The sequence below is a fragment of the Dasypus novemcinctus genome, chromosome 21 (genome assembly GCF_030445035.2).
Source record: "Dasypus novemcinctus isolate mDasNov1 chromosome 21, mDasNov1.1.hap2, whole genome shotgun sequence".
Classification (NCBI taxonomy): domain Eukaryota; kingdom Metazoa; phylum Chordata; class Mammalia; order Cingulata; family Dasypodidae; genus Dasypus; species Dasypus novemcinctus.
The window spans coordinates 24,681,071-24,701,406 of NC_080693.1; the positions used below are offsets into that span (position 1 = coordinate 24,681,071).

Genomic DNA, 20,336 nt, shown 5'->3' on the forward strand with positions numbered 1-20,336 from the left:
TGAGTATAGTTCTCTAAATACCATAGTAGAGTTTTGTGTGTTGTGGTATATACTCGTGTCTTGCTTCTTTCATTTAACATGTTTTTGTGAGATTCGTTGCATTCATTACACACCCCAAAAAAGTAACACCTTAAGAGCATCAAATGTAGTCTGTTCAAATTTCCAATTGTCTCATAAAATTCATAAATTGTTTGAGTTTGTTTGTATCAGGTGCCAAATAAAGTTCATACAGTACAAAATAAATAAATAAAGACTCCAGGCAACAGGGAAACTGTATTGGATCTATCAAGCACATTCCACCCATGCACTCTGACCCCTGATAGGGTCCAGACAAAAGTGTCCTTTCGTGTGTAATGAGGAATAAAAAATACCATAAGTGATAAAACCTCCATGAGGCTCTTCATCGCCTGGTTCCTTGATGTACTTTGGTAAAAGGCGCTGCAGTTGAAACAGAATCCCTTGTCTTGGGAGGTGAGGTTGGGCTGCCCCTAAGTGAGGACAAGGTACCCCACAGAAGCAAAATGGCTTTTCATAAATGGAAGCAGTGATCACGCTCAGATGTCTGGGGGATGGCTTGTCATACAAAGATCTCTGACTTTTTACATTAATCAGAATGAAACTGTAGGCAACTGTGGCAAACGACCCTTTTCCCCCACGACCTTTCGTCACCTGCACAGTGGTGGGTGGAAGAGATTATTTTTCCAGCCTCCTTTGCAGTAGTTATGTGTAGAGTTCTAGGCAATGAGAAACGTGCTGGGTACTTCTATACAGGCTTCTGCTATTCTTGATACAAGGAGCCGAGACAGTTGGCAGCCATCTTGCCACCATACGGGAATGCTGAGGGTGGTGCAGGCTGCGTGCCAGGCAGTTTCCCACATGGATGTCCTCCTCAACCTGCTCGGGATCCAACACCTTAATCCTTCAGGAATGTCCCTCTTACCCTACCCAGACTCTGACACCCAGGCCAGGACTTCTCACTGTGGATACGCTTTCCTCTCCAAGCTCAGGCTGATACACTCTTCTAACTCACCACTGCTGCCCCTGCCTCACCAAAGCCCCATCGAGAGGCTCCTACTTTGCTTTGCTCAACATAAAGGTTTTGGGACTGAGTTGTCTGGGAAGGGAATGGAAGGGGGTGGTGGTGAGAGGGAATGAGGAAAAGGAGTAGAACTATTATCCTTCCTTTAAATGTTAGCTGTTCTAAAGGGTATGACCTAATATCTCATTATGTTTTTATTTTTCTTTTAAAGTTTATTTTTTATTTATCTCTCTCCCCTTTCCCCCTCCCCAACTCCTCGTTGTCTGTTCTGTGTCCATTTGCTGCGTGTTCTTCTTTGTCCGCTTCTGTTGTTGCCAACAGCACAGGAATCTGTGTTTCTTTTTGTTGCATCATCTTGTTGTGTCAGCTCTCCCTGTGTGCGGCGCCATTCCTGGGCAGGCTGCACTTCTTTCTCGCTGGGCGGCTCTCCTTACGGGGCGCACTCCTTGTGCATGGGGCTCCCCTACGCGGAGACATTGCATGTCCCTGATGTACAGCAACTTTTATGGGCTTATTGGCCACTCATACATCTTTTGTCAAATGTCAAATGACTAGAACCCTTTATAAGCAGAATGAAATTCGGATGTAGAGAGAGTGCACCACAGAAAGAAGCCAGGAGTCAGCAGAACCCAGAGAAGCCAGGAGAGGCCGCCATGTGCATTGCCAGGTGATGGAAAAGCCAAGGAATCCCAAAGATTGCCTGCCAGCCAGGAGATACCAACGCTGGCAGGAAGCAAGCCTTCTAGCCTATGAAACTAGGAGCCGATAAATTCCAGTTAAGCCAACCCATTGCAGGGTATTTGCTGTAGCAGCTGAGAAACTACCATACCCACCTCCTGATTCCTTATTGTGTAGAGGAAAATAGAATCCCATTGTTTATGCCTTTATTAACTGAGTTTTCTGTTACTTGTATCCAAAAGTATTATGAACTGATCTAGAAACATATAAGGATTTGATTTATATTTGGGTGAATCATATGAAATTGCCATTTTTGTAGGTTGAAAAAAATGATTGAGGGGAGCAGATGTGACTCAAGTGATAGAGCTTCCGCTTACCATATGGGAGGACCTCGGTTCGATCCCTGGGGCCTCCTGGTGAAAAAGAAGAAGAGAAAGCGTGCCGGCGCGGTGAGCCTGTGCCCACGTGAGTGCGTGTGGTGAGTCAGTGCCCGCATGAGTGCCTGAGTGGTGAGCCAGTGCCCTGCACAAATGAGTCACACAGCAAGATGATGATGATGCATCAAAAAGAGAAGGAAAAAAAGAGTGAGAGAGAGAGACAAGGGGAGAGTCAGGGTGAAGCGCAGCTGAAACCAGGAACTGAGGTGGCACAATTGACAGGGAACCTCTCCCTCCATTAGAGGTCTCCAGGATCGAATCCAGTGAATCCCAGAGGAGAGAAAATGAGAAGAGAAGACAACACAGACAGCAAAATCAGCAGGGTGGGAGAAGGGGAAGGGGGGAAAATAAATAAATCTTAAAAAAAAAAGATTGACTATGAGAAATTTCATATTACCCAACCTAACTAACACTCCAGGTATGTGGGTGTGTGTCATATCATCCAACCTAACAACACTCTAGGTGTGTGGGTTGTGTCAGTTAGTATGCCTTTGACAGCAAATAACAGAACTCATAGCTCAGAAGGCATTAAAGAAGACCTGAGAAGCGGACATGGCTCAACTAATAGAGTGGCCACCTACCATATGGAGGGTCCAGGGTTCGATCCGCAGGGCCTCCTGACCTGTGTGGTGAGCTCGCCCACCGCTGTGCTGCCGCACGCATGGAGGGCCCTGCCATGCAGGGGCGCCCCTACGTAGGGGTGCCCGCCCTGCAAGGAGAGCTGCCCCGTGCGTAAAAGGAGTGGCACCGCAAACAGGGAGAGCTGACGCAGCAAGATGACGCGACAAAAAAGAGACGCAGTTTCCCAGTGCCACTGGATAATGCAAGTGGACACAGAAGAACGCACAGTGAATGGAGTGCATGCAGACAGCAGGGGGGAAGGGGAGAGAAATTTTAAAATAAATAAATAAGAAGAAGATGTAAGGAAGGCAGCCTGCACTTGGCAATGTCATCAGAGATTCGGGTTCTTCCCAAGTCTCCTGTAGCTTCAGCCTCAGTCTCTTCAGAAGCTCCATCAGCATCAATGGGCCCTGCAGGAGGAAAGGAACTTCTGCCCCGCATTCTAGGTAAGAATCCTAAGATTCCCACTGATGAGTACATTTTGAGAGTGTTGATTAAGTCCATCAGAGTCCACTTCTAGGCCTGGGGTGGGTTCAGCTTCCCTCTCAGACCCACAAAATCTTTGGTGCTCTCGGAAATTGGGAATAGTCGGGAGAATGGTTGCGGGCTATTGGACCATAGCGTCCCCTACAACAGTCCTCCATCAGTTAGGGACTTGCTGTCAGCAATAGAGTCCAACTTCCTGCTCACTCCAGCAACCAAAGAATAATAGGTAGCTCACAGAATTGAGGGAAAAGCTAGCAATCAGGCTTTGGAAAGCACAGACATCAGGGCATTCTCAGGGATTTCAGTAACAAAAACAAAACAGTCTTTGGAGGTGCTGCCCAGAAATGACCCGGTTTCAACGGCCTTTTATCTGTGCCACTCTCTGATTGAGTCAAACTCCCCAGAGATTCTGATTGACTTGAATTGGCCAATGACCACTCTTTGGCCTACGGGACTGGGCACCACTGCTTTTTTTTTTAATGAAATTTTATTTTAGTTTATTTTATATATATTTTTTGCTATAGAAAATTATTTTGTAATAATTTTGAATGATGAATTTTCCTGGTATTCAAGTTCAAACCATCTGCATTTTCACCTATTCTTTTTTTTTTTTAATTAAAGTTACTAGATCACAAGGAATGTTACATTAAAAAACATAAAAAAAAAAAGTTCTGGGCATTAACATCTTCTGTGCGCGCCGACCCGCCCACCAGGTGAGCCAGCTCTCTGAGAAGAAGGTGATGCGTGAGCCTTAGGTTGGCTTTTTTGGAGCACTTGGGATGTTTTGATACCCACCAGACTTGGGGCTAGTGGTGGAAGTTTTGATCAATATCTTGGATTTTTTTAAAATTCTAGATTTGGTGTTCTACACTAAAGTCATCATGAACTTTTTCCAACTCCTGATGAAAAAGAAGGAACTTATTCCTTTGGTAGTGATCATGACCTTTGCTGCAGGCGGAGCCTCATCTTTTGCTGTATATTCCCTTCGAAAAACCGATCATTGATAGAAAAGGAAATCCAGAACCTTGGGAATCTGTGGATCCTAATATACCTCAAAAGCTTCTAACAATCAACCAGGAATGGAGGCCCATTGAAGAACTGCAGAAGGCCCGAAGGGCAACCAAATGACCAGTCATTGCTTCTTTCTTCCAAAGAATACTCTATGAATCTAGTGGAAACATTTCTGCACAGACTAGATTATGGATACCAGTGTGCGGAAATGCTTCTGCTCCATTTTTAGAGTTTGCCTACATTTTTGGACTCTGCAAAAGGAATTAAAGGTAGTGCAGCAATAACTGTCTAGTCCAAAAATAAGTTTCTGTGTTTGGTTTCTTGTTGTAAATTTGAATTTTGTGTATTGAAATTTTTATGTTTATGATGCCTGAATGTTTGCCTTGAAATGTTTAAAGATTTGTAAATTAGATTGTGATCTTAATAAAATACAATTTGTACAACATTTCTTAAAAAAATTTAAAAAAATAAAATAAAATAAAAAATAAAAAACATAAAAAAACAAAAAATATAAGAGGTTCCCATATAACCCACTCCCCCTCCCCACCAAATCACTTTTTTTAAAAGATTTATTTATTTATTTAATTTCCCCCCTCCCCTGGTTGTCTGTTCTTGGTGTCTATTTGCTGCGTCTTGTTTCTTTGTCCGCTTCTGTTGTCGTCAGCTGCACGGGAAGTGTGGGCGGTGCCATTCCTGGGCAGGCTGCACTTTCTTTTCACGCTGGGCGGCTCTCCTTACAGGGCGCACTCCTTGCGCGTGGGGCTCCCGCACGCGGGGGACACCCTTGCGTGGCACGGCACTCCATGCGCGCATCAGCACTGCGCGTGGCCAGCTCCACACGGGTCAAGGAGGCCCGGGGTTTGAACCACGGACCTCCCATATGGTAGACGGACACCCTAACCACTGGGCCAAAGTCCGTTTCCCCCAAATAACTTTTGTAAATTGTATTTTTTTGAAGATATATACATCACAAAAAAAATGTTACACTAAAAAATATAAGAGGTTCCTATACACCCCCCACCCCCACCCCACTCCTCCTACACCAACAACCTCCCCCATCATTGTGGCACACTCATCGCACTCGGTGAACACATTTTGGAGCCCTGCTGCGCTACACAGATAATAAGTTACTCTGTAGTTCACACTCTCCCCCAGTACGTTCAGTGGGTCATGGCAGATATATAAAGTCCAGCATCTGACGCTGCAATATCATTAAGGACAACTCAAAATCCCAAAAATGCCCCCACATCACATCTCTTCTACCCTCGCCCTGCCCTCAGCAACTGCTGTGTGGGCAGGGCACCACTACCGACAGTCTCCAGGGGGACTGCACGGGTGGCATTTAAATTCGATGGGGGGGCGGGGCTGTTTAAACGGTGCTGCATAACCGGCCATCCATCTGGCAGAAAACAAAGCTAGACCCTAGCTCATACATACACAAGGATAAATTCCAGACACACTGAAATTTTAAATTAAAAAAAAAGAGAGAGAGAGATGAGAACTTCGTATGGGCAAGCTAAGGGAAACTTTCCGAAACCGGAACCGAAAGTGCCAGGGCTCGCACTCCGCCATTGGGCCCCCGCGGCCTACGTCATGAGAGACCCAGCCAATGAGACTCGCGTTTGGGCGGCGCGCCCAGCCAATGAGAGCAGGGCGGGAGATTTGAAAGGGCCTCGGCGGGGGCACTGCGGGGCGGCTTCAGTCCAGCGCCGGCGGCCTGGGAGAGCGGCTGGGCCGCGGGCTGCAGGTGAGCGGGCCTCCCTCCGCGGGCCCTGCGCCGGGAGAGGGCAGGTGGCCCGGCAGGTCGGGGGCCGTTGGGCAGGGCCGCGCGCACTCCGCGGGGCTGCTGGGTGCGCGAGGGTGGGGAGCGGGGCCGGCCGCAGGGCGGGGAACCAGGCGGGCGTCCGGCCGCGCCCAGCCTGCGGGCGGCGTGCGGACCTGCAGCCTTCCCCAGCCCCAGGCGGGCGCTTCCGGCTAGACAGATCCCCCCCCTCCCGCCCTCGCTCCCTTTGCTCATTCTCACGGCTGTTTCCTTCCTCCGGCTCAGCTCCCCGCCCCCTTTCCCTCTGAGGATGGCCCAGAAGGAGAACGCCCACCCCTGGCCCTATGGCCGGCAGATGGTAAGGCCCTTCCCTTTCTCTACTCCCGACCGCAAGGCGAGTATCTGCCTAGAGATTGGCTAAGGCGCCCGGTCCCAGCTTCGGGGTCCTGCAGAGGGCGAGCCTCCGTGCAATTTCTCCCCGTTGTGATCGATCTTATGGGCCCCAGGAGTTTGATGGCAGAATCCGGTTTGCTCGTTTGCAGCCACATCCTGGGAAAGGCCTGGCAGGTGCTGCCGACTTGACTCTGACCAGCCAATGGCCTCCAGACTTGGGGGTCTTCTGGGCCTGCTTGTCACATGCAGGTGACATCTGGGGCTGAGCATCAGGCCAAAGGCAGGGTCTGATCTTCAGGCCGTGATTCCCTACCCTTACCCTGAAAAAATAGGCTAGGCAAGAAATAGAAATATACTCTGGAGGGATTTAGATAACTACTGTTTTAAAGGTCCAGAACAAATCTAAATGAATAATTTGGAATTTATTTTAATAACTCTTGTGAGCAAGGGCTCTAAATAGATTATCTTCCAGATTCTGCTCTCTGATTTGAAATGCCACCTTTATTCCATATGTTACATTCCCACATACATGTGGGTCAATTTCTGGACTCTGTTTTGCTCAACGTGCTTAATTGTATATTCTGTAATGATAATGACATTTTGGAACAGATTTTTAAGGGCCCTGGGACTTTCTTCCTCTCTTGGCTTAAGAAAAAGGAAGGGGCCCTGCAGACTTTGCTTTCTGTTAGTGGGGTTTGGGCATCCTGGAGGAATTGTCCACCGGGTAGCTTCCTTGTGGAGCACTGAGTGCTCTGAGGCTGAATGAGAAACCGTTGTCACTTCTACATCCTTCACTCCCAAAAGAAAGTTCTGTAAAAGAACAAATATGTATATAAATATACACACACACACACACATATAAAACAGCAACAACAAAAAGAAAGTTGTGTCTATTACCCTGAGAAATTGAAAATAAGAAGTGCTCCATGGGCCACCGAAGTGGCCTTTGATGTCCCTAAAACCTTTCGAAAATAATGCTGTTTGCTGCAATATTCAAAGCCTCAAGGACTTTATCTAAACCTTAAGACTGGGCTTTTTAAAGGACTGTGAGAATACCCCTGCTAAAACTCATTGAATTGTGGGTGTTCATCGAGTGGGCCCACTGCCACTCCAGGGGAAGAGGTGGCTGTGTGGCTGTGGGCTGGTGCTATGGACAGGACTCTAGGGGACAGCCTGAGGCCATGGTTCAAGCCAGGGCCAAAGAGGAGAAATAATAGGTGTTGGAGTGGGTCCTTAGTCCCCTATCTTAGGCCACCGATATGCTGTTTCTTAATCACCCATCCTCACTTGGGGCTAGAAGCAGAGCCTGGGGCAGGGTAGCAGCACTGTGATATCATGCTCCTCTTTGACCTGGGAAAGGGTGGGTGGGTGGCTCTGTAGCCAGTACCACTGCAATGCTGCTTGCAGCACATTCCAGTGCGGTCACTGGGACAAAGGCACCTCAGAGTTGTCAACTCCTTCTCAGACTCAATCTGGCGTGAACACCCTGCCCCAGAGAGTGTTCCGGAAGGAGCCTGCCACCCCATCGGCGCTTGTCCTCATGAGTCGCTCCAAGGCCGTTCTAGAGCCCTCCAATGCCCAGCCCACAGGTAACTGGGATAGTGAAGAGAGGATTGACCTGAGGGGTTGAGGGTCTCTGGGGTGGAAACAGGGAGGAGAATGTCAAAGGAGGGCTCAGTTTACCTGTTCTATCCTTAGCTGGTCAGAAGACAGTGGAGAACAGCAGTGGGACACCCAGCTTCTTAATGTAAGTGCCCCAAGCCTTGGGGTGGGGAGAGGAAGGGTGGGACAGTGAAGAGGCAGGGAGTGGGAGAGGCAAAACCTATGGGCAGGTGCATTAGAGATGGTCCTTCCTCAAGTCCCAAGAGAACTGGGGCTGAAAGCAGGATGGGACAAGCCTGGGGAGAAAGCAAATGCTTGAGATGACTGACAAACCCACCTGCAGCCCACCCACCTCGCACTGAGCTGCCTTCCCCCCACTTCCTCATCAGGCGCTCCTTCACAATTGAGGACTTTGAGATTGGGCGTCCTCTGGGCAAAGGCAAATTTGGAAACGTGTACTTGGCTCGAGAGAAGAAGAGCCATTTCATCGTGGCACTCAAGGTCCTCTTCAAGTCCCAGATAGAGAAGGAGGGCGTGGAGCACCAGCTGCGCAGGGAGATCGAGATCCAGGCCCACCTGCAGTACGTGTCGACGCCTCTGGGGTGCCCTCCCCCCAGCCCTGGGTTCCTTTTTTTTTCTCCCTGGGTTCCTTTTTGAACCCCACCTCATTCAGATTGCTTTCTCTGCAGCCATGGCCCAGTTAGCCCCAGTTAGCTTTCAGTTGGGACAATAACCTTGAGTCTGGGTCCCCCCCTACCTCTCCCGCTCTGGTGTCCCCAGTCTCATCCAAGTCTGACCCTAGTTTGCCGCCCTTGGGACCTGGCATGTGACCTCTGGATGCTGTCTGAAGCCTCTTCTCTCTCCCACCAGACACCCCAACATCCTGCGTCTCTACAACTACTTCTATGACCGGCGCAGAGTCTACTTGATCCTGGAGTACGCCCCCCGAGGGGAGCTCTACAAGGAGCTGCAGAAGAGCCGCACTTTTGATGAGCAGCGAACAGCCACGGTCGGGGCGGGTGGGCACCCCGGGCACCGGCAGGGGGCTTGAGGCTGGGGGCACTGCTTGCAGCTGGGAGCACCTGTCCCTGTCTGATTGTCATCGGCCCTCCCAGATCATGGAGGAGCTGGCGGACGCTTTGATGTACTGCCACGGGAAGAAGGTGATTCACAGAGACATAAAGCCAGAGAATCTGCTCCTGGGGCTCCGGGGAGAGCTTAAGATCGCCGACTTTGGCTGGTCTGTGCACGCCCCCTCTCTGAGGTACGGTGCACAGGTGGCCAGCCCTGGGTGTGAGGCTGGGAGGTTCAAAGTAAAACCACCCCAAATCCTGTTACCCAGAGGCATTTGGGTTTGCCCTCATGCAAATATAGACGTAGAAATATCTTTATAAAGAATAGGAAAGTTGGTTTTTATTACCTAGATTTTTCCCTCTATTGGGACGGTCTTGCCATCTCACTAAGAACACTCCAACGTCAGAATTTATGATGGCTTAATGGTATTGCACAACGGAGAGGTGACCTGCTACATTTCAGCAGGACATTCTTGATGGGCATTTGAGAAGTCCCCGTTTTTCCCTGTAATTGCAAGATGAACATTGTCCTCATAGCTAATTATTTTAGGAGGACACACTCCTCTGTGGAAACGCTGAGGCAGTGGGCAGGCCCGTCTCCGGCTTTGGTTTATACCGTCCCCGCCCCCACGCCAGGGGCCTGCCAGAGCCTGGTTGGAGCGTTCCCCCAGCGCCCCCTGGATCTCCTGTCTTCAGGCCGCAGGGAAAAGAGAACAGTCTGTCCCTGAGACCCCTGTCCATGTCCCCACCTCCAGGAGGAAGACGATGTGTGGCACCCTGGACTACCTGCCCCCGGAGATGATCGAGGGACGCACGCACAATGAGAAAGTGGACCTGTGGTGCATCGGAGTTCTGTGCTACGAGCTGCTGGTGGGAAACCCGCCCTTCGAGAGCGCTTCCCACAATGAGACGTATCGGCGCATAGTTAAGGTGGGAGGGCTGGCCTGGCCACCTGGCTGGGGCTGCCTGCCACGGGGCCCCAGAGGGCCCAGAGGTTGGCAAGTCCTGCGTAATCCTCCAATAGCGGGCGGGCAAGGAAGCTGTGTCCAGGGCGAAGCTGATAGGCTCCTTCGCCCTCCTTTCTTTGCTTCTGCAGGTGGACCTGAAGTTCCCCCCGTCCATGCCGCCTGGTGCCCAGGACCTCATCTCCAAGCTGCTCAAGCATAACCCCTCAGAACGGCTGCCCCTGGCCCAGGTCGCAGCCCACCCTTGGGTGCGGGCCCACTCTCGGAGGGTGCTGCCTCCCTCTGCCCTTCAGTCTGTCCCCTGAGTTGTCCCTGCCTCGTACCTGGTTGTGTCTGCATTTTGTCTGTCTGTATATGTGGGCAAAGGAGGGGTCCTGGCCTAGTCCCTGATCTGTCTTCTACCTCCTTTTTATTTAATAAAGCCTGAAGCTTTTTTATACCAATTAGTGTGGCTGTTTATAGGTGGAGTCTTGGCTGTGGAGGAAGCTGTCCCCATGGGAAGGAGGCCGGGGGCAGGGGTCGCCCACCCGAGAGGCAGGGGACAGACACTGCAAGCCGGCCCTGCTGACAGCCTGCCCCTCGCTCTGATACCCTACTGGGTCAGCTCCCACCCCCACCCCCACCCGTCTTTCCCCTTTTTTAACCTGCTCTGACTCCCAGGGCTGGGGAAACTCAGTGCTGTCCTGCTGCATTTGTGCATCAGCCCGAGGTGCCCAGTTTCTCTTAGGTGCTGCTCTCGGCTCATCTGACTAGTCTTTCCCTCTCCTGGGTCATTCTCTGCCCGTTTGCTGACCTGGGAGCAACTGCACATTGTCTTTAGTTGGTTGGTTTTATGGCTTCGGGTAGGCTCACAAGTACAGCAACCAAGGCTTTGTCTTGCTCCTGACTTGGGCTTTCACTGTTAAGTATGAGTGGCTGGCTGCAGGTTTGTTTTTGTTTTCGCTGTAGAGTTTTGATGGGTGCCCTTCAACAGGTTATGGAAGACCTGCTCTGTTCCTAGTTTGCTAAGGTTTTTTGTTTTTTAATCATGAATGACTATTGACTTTCAGCCTGTCAGGGGATTTTTCTGCTTCTACGGAGTATTTGCTCCTTAAACCAAAGTAGTAAAGTGCATCAGTGAATTTCCTGTTGACTTTATCCCCATTGTGCATGCTGGATTCGTTTCCTAGAGCTGCCATGACAAATTACCACAAGCTGGGTGGTTGTAAACAACAGAAATTTCTTCTCCTACTTCTGGAGAAATGAAGGTGTCAGCAAAGCCACACTGCCTCTGTGGGCTCTAAGGGAGCCTCCTTCCTTGGCTCTTCCAGCTTCTGGTCCAGCCAGGCCTTTATCTTCTCCCTCTGCCTCTCCTCCATTGTCTTTTTTTTTTTTTTTTTTAAGGAGATAGCAGGGATTGAACCTGGGACCTGGTACATGGAAAGCAGTCACTCAATCACTGCACTACCCCACTCCATTGTCTTTTATAAGGACACTTGCCATTGGATTTAAGACCCACCCAGATAATCCATGATGATTTCATCTCTAAATCCTTAAGTTAATTATATGCCAAAATCACATTCACAGGTCCAGGGGTTAGGACATGGACATTTTGGGGGCCACCATTTAACTTACTATACATGCTCCTGAGTTAGAACAGTTGAATAATGTTACAAGGCTAATTTTGTGTGTGTGTGTGTGTTTCATTGAGATAAATTCACATACCATACAATCTATCCAAAGTTTAAAATCAATAGTTTTTAGTATAATCAGTTTTGCACATTCATCATCACAAAAAATTTTATAACAATTTAATTATTCCAGAAAAGCTAATTTGTTTTTTTTTAAGCAGTTTCCCCATATCTCTCTCCCTAGAGACAGCCACTTCCAAGTCTTTGAAGCTGTTTTGTTTTGTTTTGGATATTAACCATCTATCTCCAGATCACATGCTTAAGTACCTGCTTCTTGAGTTTTCAGTTTTGGGTATTGCCTATTGTTTTTCAGCTGAAAAATTTCAAGATTTCATTCTTACATCCCACTACTACCATAAACATGTACATTTTCTCTCCCTGCATCCTTCCAATGTAATTGCATCATAATTTTGGTCAGATTTAAGTCATTTGACAAGAGTTATTCCTTTCCTTCTACATTCCAGGGACTGTTGTAAATGGCTGGGGTTAAAGCAATGAATCAAAGAGAAAAAAAAATCTCCTATATTCTTGGAACTTAAAGCAAACAAACAAACAAACAAACAAACAAACTAGAGGGAAGTAAACTTGGCCCAATGGATAAGGCATCTACCTACCATATGGGAGGTCCAAGGTTCAAACCCAGGGCCTCCTGACCCGTGTGGAGCCGGCCCACACAGGACTGATGCACGCAAAGAGTGCGGTGCCACGCAGGGCTGTCCCCGCATAGGGGAGCCCCATGAACAAGGAGCGCACCCCGTAAGGAGAGCTGCCCAGCACGAAAGAAAGTACAGCCTGCCCAGGAATGTCTCTGCACACACGGAGAAGTGACACAACAAGGTGTTATAACAAAATAAATAAAAAACAAATCTTTAAAAAAAAAAAAAACACGAGAAGTGGCCGTTTATGTTTTTTAATGTAACGTTCTTTGTAATCTATTAACTTTATAAAGTATTAAAAAAAACTGAGTGCTGAAATATTTAAGTTTGAATTTCTCTTGAAAGAACAGTGAATAGTAATAAAGAGGAAAGGCCATATCTTAAAAAAAAAAAAAAAATCTAGAGATCACTCTCCAGTGTTTGTATCATAACTCTGACAAGCTAGACCAGCTGACCCATGCCGTATTCTGTTATTTTCCTTCCTTGTACAACTTTTGGCTCTCCCGAAAGTCAGCTTGTCTGATTTCATTGCTCAGTTCTCGATGTACAGATCACTAACTCTATCTCCAGATTCTCCCCCAGCCACAAACACCGATCAAAGTACCACTTTCTCTGCATCACACAGGCCTGGTATGTAGGATATTTTGTGACTCTGTGCCTGTGTTTGTACATCTGTGTGTGTCTAGGGGTAAGGAGGTCTCAAGATTCTCTAATTCCCTCTATGACTTTTCTAGTCTAGGAGCATTTCAAAGGTGCTCAGCATTTTTTAACCCGTGGGCTTTTCCCTTGCTGTGCCCGGCCGCCTTTCCTCACACCCTCACTGCCCAGCTTCGTAGCCGATGTTCTGAACCCACCGACTTCCGGTCCTGGGCGCCAGGATCACCTTCCCCGGGGTCTGGGTTTCAGCCCTGTTTTATTACTTTTTTTTTAAGTTCTTTTTTATATACACAAACGAAATGAGCTGATTCTCTTAAAATTTAAGTGATATGAATAAAGTGAAATTGCACTTTTCCAATGATCCCAAATAACAGCAGTGGCTCCCTGAGCCTAGGTGCACTCATAGCTACATACTTCTAATATACAACATTGAAATATTGGATAAAATATTGGAAAGGGTCATCCAAAGCCTCATGAATGGAGTGTGCATGTGTCTATATTTTTATTTTTTCAAAAGATTTATTTATTTCTCTCCCCTTCCCCCCGTTGTCTGCTGTGTCCATTCACTGTGTGTTCTTCTGAGTCACTTCCATTCCTCTCATGCGGCACCATGAAACTGTGTCGCTTTTTTTTGTTGTTGTATCATCTTGCTGCATCATCTCTCTGTGTGCGCAGCGCCACTCCTGGGTGGGCTACGCTTTTTTCACGTGGGACAGCTCTCCTTGTGGGGCACACTTCTTGCATGTGGGGCTCCCCTATGCGGGGGACACCCCTGCGTGGCAGGGTGCTCCTTGCGCGCAACAGCACTGTGCATGGGCCAGCTCACCACACGGTCAGGAGGCCCTGGGTATAGAACCCTGGAGCGTCCATATGGAAGGCAGGCGCCCTATAAGTTGAGCCACAACCACTTCCCTACGTGTGCTTATTTAAAAATGAGTCATGTCAGATGGCCAGAAGTGACCAAGTGTCTCCAACAGTCACAGACAATCATTAGTGAGCTCTTCCTGGCATGGGCACCCACTTACTAGCAGCCTAAAGAGGGAGGCCTGTAATGGAAGAGGTAGCAAACTTTTTTTTTTTTAAAGATTTATTTATTTATTTATTTATTTCTCTCCCCTTCCCCCTCCCAAACCCGGTTGTCTGTTTTCTGTGTCTATTTGCTGCAGTCTTCTCTGTCCACTTCTGTTGTCGTCAGCGGCACGGGAATCTGTGTTTCTTTTTGTTGCATCATCTTGTTGTGTCAGCTCTCCATGTGTGTGGCACCATTCCTGGGCAGGCTGCACTTTCTTTTGCGCTGGGCGGCTCTCCTTACGGGGCGCACTCCTTGCGCATGGGGCTCCCCTACGCAGGGGACACTCCTGCCTGGCACGGCACTCCTTGCACGCATCAGCACTGCGTGTGGGCCAGCTACACATGGGTCAAGGAGGCCCGGGGTTTGAACCCTGGGCCTCCCATATGGTAGATGGTCACCCTAACTACTGGGCCAAGTCCGCTGCCTCATATGGTCTTTGTCACAATTACTCCGCCATTAAAGTGCAAGGACAACGATGAACAGTATGTAAATGAATGGGCACAGATGCGTTCCAATAAAATTTTATAGATATTGAAATTTGAATTTCAGGGGAAGCGGACTTGGCCCAGTGGTTAGGGCATCCATCTACCACGTGGGAGGTCCGCGGTTCAAACCCTGGGCCTCCTTGACCTGTGTGCAGCTGGCCCACACGCAGTGCTGATGCGCACAAGGAGTGCCCTGCCACGCAGGGGTGTCCCTGCATAGGGGAACCCCATGCGGAAGGCGTGTGCCCTGTAAGGAGAGCCGCCCAGCGCGAAAGAAAGTGCAGCCTGCCTAAGAATGGCGCCACCCACACGGAGAGCTGACACAACAAGATGACGCAACAAAAAGAAACACAGATTCCCGCGCTGCTGACAACAACAGAAGCGGACAAAGAAGACGCAGCAAATAGACACAGAGAACAGACAACTGGGGTGGGGTGGGGTGGTGCCGGGGAAGCGGAGAGAAATAAATAAAATTAAAAAAAAAAAAAGATATTTGAATTTCATAGAATTTTCATGTCGTAAAATATTCTTCTCAATTTTTCTTCAACCATTTAAAAATTCAAAAACCATTTTTATTTCACAGGCCTCATGAAAACAGCTGGTGGGCCTTATTTGGCCCATGGGCCGTACATTGCTGACTCCAAATGTTGTGGACACTGTGGTCAACTCCCCTACAGCTCTTCCCTCCCTCCCCCACTGTGTTCCAGCTACTTGGATTTAGAGGGAACTGATCCCACCCGCTCCTAGTTCAAGAAGAAACATTATTATTTTAACCTAATCAGTTAACTTATCCCCCTGTCAGAGTGACTGCTCAGGTTATCCAGGCCAAAACCAATTACAGCATTATGCTGACCTAAGTGACTAAACTGGGTATGTGAACCAATTTAGGCCAATGAGATTTGAAGAAGATCAGCCGGGGTTTTTCTTGTTCTTCCAAGAGATATGCTCAATGCTATCCCTCTCTCCCCTTCTGGAAGGTGCAGGAATGGGTCTCGGTCAGGGTCCTGATTGCACACAACAGAAAACAATGCTGGGGAAGCAGATGTGGCTCAAGTAATTGAGCTCCCCCCTGCCACGTGGGAGGTCCCATTGGTTCCTGATGCCTCCTGGAGAAAATGAGCAAGAGAGCAAGCTGGTACGACAGGCACATATGGTGAACTGATGTGACAAGATGATGTAACAAGGAGACACAAAGAGGAAAGACGATGAGAAACACAACAAAGCAGGGAGCTGAGGTGGCGCAAGCAATTGAGGGCCTCCCGGGTTCAGTCCCTGGTGCCTAAAGTCGGAATAATTCCACAGCAGAAGTCTGGGTCTGCAGATCCTGGGTCATTTGCTGGCAAAATGGCTGTTTGGTATTTCACCTTTTGTAGTGGAAGATAAGCTCTGCTTCATGAAGTGGAAAAGACCTCAAACATTGAGATTCACTTCCTGGGAGGTGAAAAGGAGTGACAAATGACACAGCCATTTTGTCACTATGAGTAATCTCACTTGGGATAACGCGGCCCCACAGATGGAAACCAGGTCCTTGGTGGTACCTCGGGCCACTGGGTAAAGGCTTCTCTGAAGTTTGCTTTGTCTGACAACCATTATTGTCCTAGAAGATAAATGCCCCTGCTTTTTGTTTGTTCGTATTGTCTTCCCTTGCTACTGCCGGGGAAATAGTAATTATAATCGAAATCTCCTGCAAACCCAGGAAACCTCTCCACGAAATGGAATTGAAAGAAAAGTTTTATTATTGAGTATGCATTAAATGTGATGTGCATCTCAGGCAATCTGCTAGAGATAGCAAAGAGAAAAGTAAACCTCAATGTTTTATAGAGCCAGGCAGCTACAACCCATTTCAGACATGTTCTTAAGATAAACAATAACTAGTCCTCAAATAAGAGGACTTGAGAGCACCATTTGTCACACACAGTTCATCCTAAATTCACCTGATAAATGGGGGTGGCCAGCTGTGTTAGTCTCTTTCCAAAGGAACAATAAAACTTCTTATGTCTCTATGATAAGCAGGTAGATAAAACTTGGAACCAGTCGCCTGAGTTTAACTCAACCTAGATAGGGTTCATCTTCCTTGATGTTTACATTTCAAACATATGATTCCCAGACTTAAGAAAAATATTACAGGGTGTAAAAACTGGCAACAGGTTTATTTAGCTTCTAAAAAGATTCACATATAAAAAATAAAATGAAAAAATTAAAATATTTACATCTCGAAGGGGCACAGAGAACTTACAATGTCAAGTTTTTGAAAGGAAATGCTCTAAGAAAATGGGGTGGGGGTGTATTTACCCTTACACTGCATGAAGAGCCGTAGCTGCTGGTGCATCCGCCTGCCAAGGGGTAAAAGGAAGACAAGGGGGAGTGTCAGAACCAGAGAGAGTAGACCACTGGCATCACAGTGTACTGATGTGGGCTATGGGTGGGGGGCTGATCGTCTCTTCGTAGATAACCTGAGCTGTACGTGTCCTGAGCTGTGCATGTGGGACAGTGAGAGCTGCAGCCCTGCCCTTGGTAACCACGACAACAACTCCAGTCCGGAAAAACAGTTTAGCAATGCAAACTCTAAAAACTTTAAATATTCAGGGAATATGCAAGCCAAATGTGCTAAAAGCTTACCTAGAATGTATGAAGTCCATGCTAACGGCTTACCTAGGATGTGTTAATTCAAACTCATTGAGCACTGAAACAAAAGACCATGTAACTCTTCCTCTTTACAAAAGGGATTCGAAAACCTTGTTCAGGGCTTGGGTTTTGAACAGAAAACTCCAGAGTCCGGCCAGCCATAAATAAATTACTTTTTCCTTCCCAAAATTGTTATGAATCCTGACCTTTTCATATGCAAATAATTGAACCTCTCTCAACGTTTACAACAGTATTAGCCAGGACTCTGGGTGCAGTGACAGAAACACATCTAGAATGAGCTTAGGAAGGAAGGATGGAAGGATGGAAGGGAGGGAGGGAGGAAGGAAGGAAGGAAAGAAAGAAGGAAAAAAGGTAGGAAAGAAAAGAAATGGTTTGGGTTCATTTACTGAATAAATATTTACTGAACACCTACTATATACCAGGCACATTCTAGACACTGGGATACAGCTGAGAGGAAAACGGACAAACAATTCTACCATTATGGAGCTTACCTTATTGTGGACATGGAGAGAGGTTCAAATTATTTGCGTATGAAAAGGCCAGGATTCATAATAATTTTGGGAAGGAAAAAATAATTTATTTATGGCCGGCTGGACTCTGGAGCTTTCTGTTCAAAACCCAAGCCCCGAACAAGATTTTCGAGTCCCTTTTATACAGAGGAAGAGTATAAAATGGTCTTTTGTTTCAGTGCTCAATGAGTTTGAATTAACACATATCTCCCACATCCTGGGTAAGCCTTTAGCATGGACTTCATACATTCTAGGTAAGCTTTTAGCACATTTGGCTTGCATTTTCCGTGAATATTTAAAGTTTATAGAGTTTGCATTGCTAAACTGTTTTTCCGGGACTGGAGTTGTTGTCGTGGTTCCCAAGGGCAGGGCTGCAGCTCTCACTGTCCCACACGTGCAGCTCAGGACACGCACAGCTCAGGTTATTTATGAAGAGATGAACAGCCCCCCCCCATAGCCCACATTAAGCTAAGTAAGTAAGCAAAATACAGTGTGCCGGATGGAGGTATGTGCTATGGAAGAAAGCCAGAGGAGGAAGTTTGGGAATTGCTGGGGAAAGTGCCCATAATTCTAAAAATGTGGGTCAGGGGAGGCCTCCCCCCCCAAAAAAAAAAAAAAAAAAAAACATCTGAGTGAGGACCTGAAGGAGGTGAGGGAGAGAAGGATATTCTGGTCAACGTTTTGCTTGGTGGGTAATTACAACATTACAACGTCCTGACAAGAACAGCGAGGAGACCAGCCAGGCAGTGAGGAGCGGAAGTGAGGGGAGGAGAAGGAAGAGACAAGACTGGAGAGGCCCCAGGCTCTGATCCTCATGGGGAGGGAGCCTCCCAGGTCATCGCGAAGACTGAATTTCTAGGGTCATTGTGGGGGTTATGAGTGACATGATCTAATTTCTATTGGCAATTAAATTAGAAATTAATTTAGGAATAAGGGAGACCATTCAGGAATCAAAAGGCTAGGCGAGAAATGGTGGCGGCTTGGACCAGGGTGGGAGCAGTGGAAAGGGTGAGAAGATGTCAGATTCTGGGTGTATTTTAGAGTAGAACTAGCAAGGTTTGCCGAATGATTGGAAAGGGCTCCTGACAAAAGGAGAGGAGTCAGGACTCCTTGACCAAGGAACCCTGGCCTGAGGAAGATAGGGTTGCTATTTACTGGGGAGAACAGGGCATTTTGAGAACGCCAGTCTCCCTCTCTCGTCTCTGATTCTCCTCTGTTCACTTCATTTTCTAAGCCTCTTCTAGAGTGTTCTCTTCCTGGCCAGGAAAGACAGACAAGTGGCCTGGTGTCGGAAGACAAATCAGAGTAAAGTTTGCAGATCACAGCATTTTATTCAAGACACTGGGAGTTTTGCTGCAGCAGGGAAGCTGGCTTGCTTGCAAAAATGATGCTTCTAGGGATCGAAAATGATTTCTATAAACACAGAAAGGAAGGAGCTTGACTCCTGCTGATTGGACAAGGGCTTGTCCACCTGACAGGGCCAAATGTAATGAACTAGGTGTTTGAGTGGCTATCTAGGCCTGCTGCCTTGGTGGGGATTTCAACTTTAAAAAGATATCAAGAGGAAACTCAGGAGAGAGTATGAAGAGGAAGTACACCGCAGGGTTTTTGTTTTTGTTTTTGGTTCTGAGGGGTCCTCAGAGCTTGCTTTATTTATTTTTTTTATTTTTTTAAAAAGATTTATTTACTTATTTCTCTCCCCTCCCCCCCCCCCACCCTGGTTGTCTGTTCTCTGTGTCTATTTGCTGTGTCTTCTTTGTCTGCTTCTGTTGTTGTTGGCGGCACGGGAATCTGTGTCTCTTTTTGTTGCGTCATCTTGTTGTGTCAGCTCTCCGTGTGTGTGGTGCCATTCCTGGGCAGGCTGCACTTTCTTTTGCGCTGGGCGGCTCTCCTTATGGCCACACTCCTTGCGTGTGGGGCTCCCTTACAGATGGGACACCCCTGCGTGGCAGGGCACTCCTTGTGCGCATCAGCACTGCGCATGGGCCAGCTCCACACGGGTCAGTTGCACACGGGTCAAGGAGGCCCGGGGTTTGAACAGCGGACCTCCCATGTGGTAGGCAGACGCCCTAACCACTGGGCCAAGTCTGCCGCCAGGTCTTTCTTTAAAGATTTTTTTTTTTTTTTTAATTTCTCTCCCCTTCCCCACCCCCGTTGTCTGCTCTCTGTGTCCATTTGCTGTGTGTTCTTCTGTGTCCGCTTCTATTCTTGTCAGCAACACTGGGAATCTGTGTATCGTTCTGTTGCATCATCTTGCTGCGTCAGCTTTCCGTGTGGACAGCACCATTCCTGGGCAGGCTGCACTTTCTTTCGCGCTGGGCAGCTCTCCTTACAGGGTGCACTCCTTGCGCATGGGGCTCTCCTACGCGGGGCACCCCCTGTGTGGCAGGGCACTCCTTATGCACATCGGCACTGTGCATGGGCCAGCTCCCGTGGGCCAGCTCCACACGGGTCAGGAGGCCCTGGGGCCTCTATCCATTGAGGCGGATGCTCTATCCATTGAGCCAAGTCTGCTTCCCTCAGTGTTTTCTTTACACAATTTTATCTCCAGCCTGAGATCCCAGGAAAAAGGGA

General features: G+C 48.0%; 1 protein-coding gene across 1 annotated transcript; it reads left to right on the plus strand.

The window, feature by feature from the left end:
- The first annotated feature begins 5,935 nt into the window (after positions 1–5,935).
- On the plus strand, positions 5,936–10,510 carry AURKB (aurora kinase B). The gene is made up of 9 exons (XM_004462425.4): positions 5,936–6,019; positions 6,320–6,392; positions 7,893–8,016; positions 8,126–8,174; positions 8,419–8,610; positions 8,900–9,038; positions 9,145–9,293; positions 9,858–10,032; positions 10,199–10,510. Exons 2-9 carry the CDS (start codon positions 6,345–6,347, stop codon positions 10,370–10,372), a joined length of 1,050 nt encoding a protein of 349 aa, XP_004462482.2. The 5' UTR covers positions 5,936–6,019; positions 6,320–6,344; the 3' UTR covers positions 10,373–10,510.
- Positions 10,511–20,336: the final 9,826 nt, after the last annotated feature.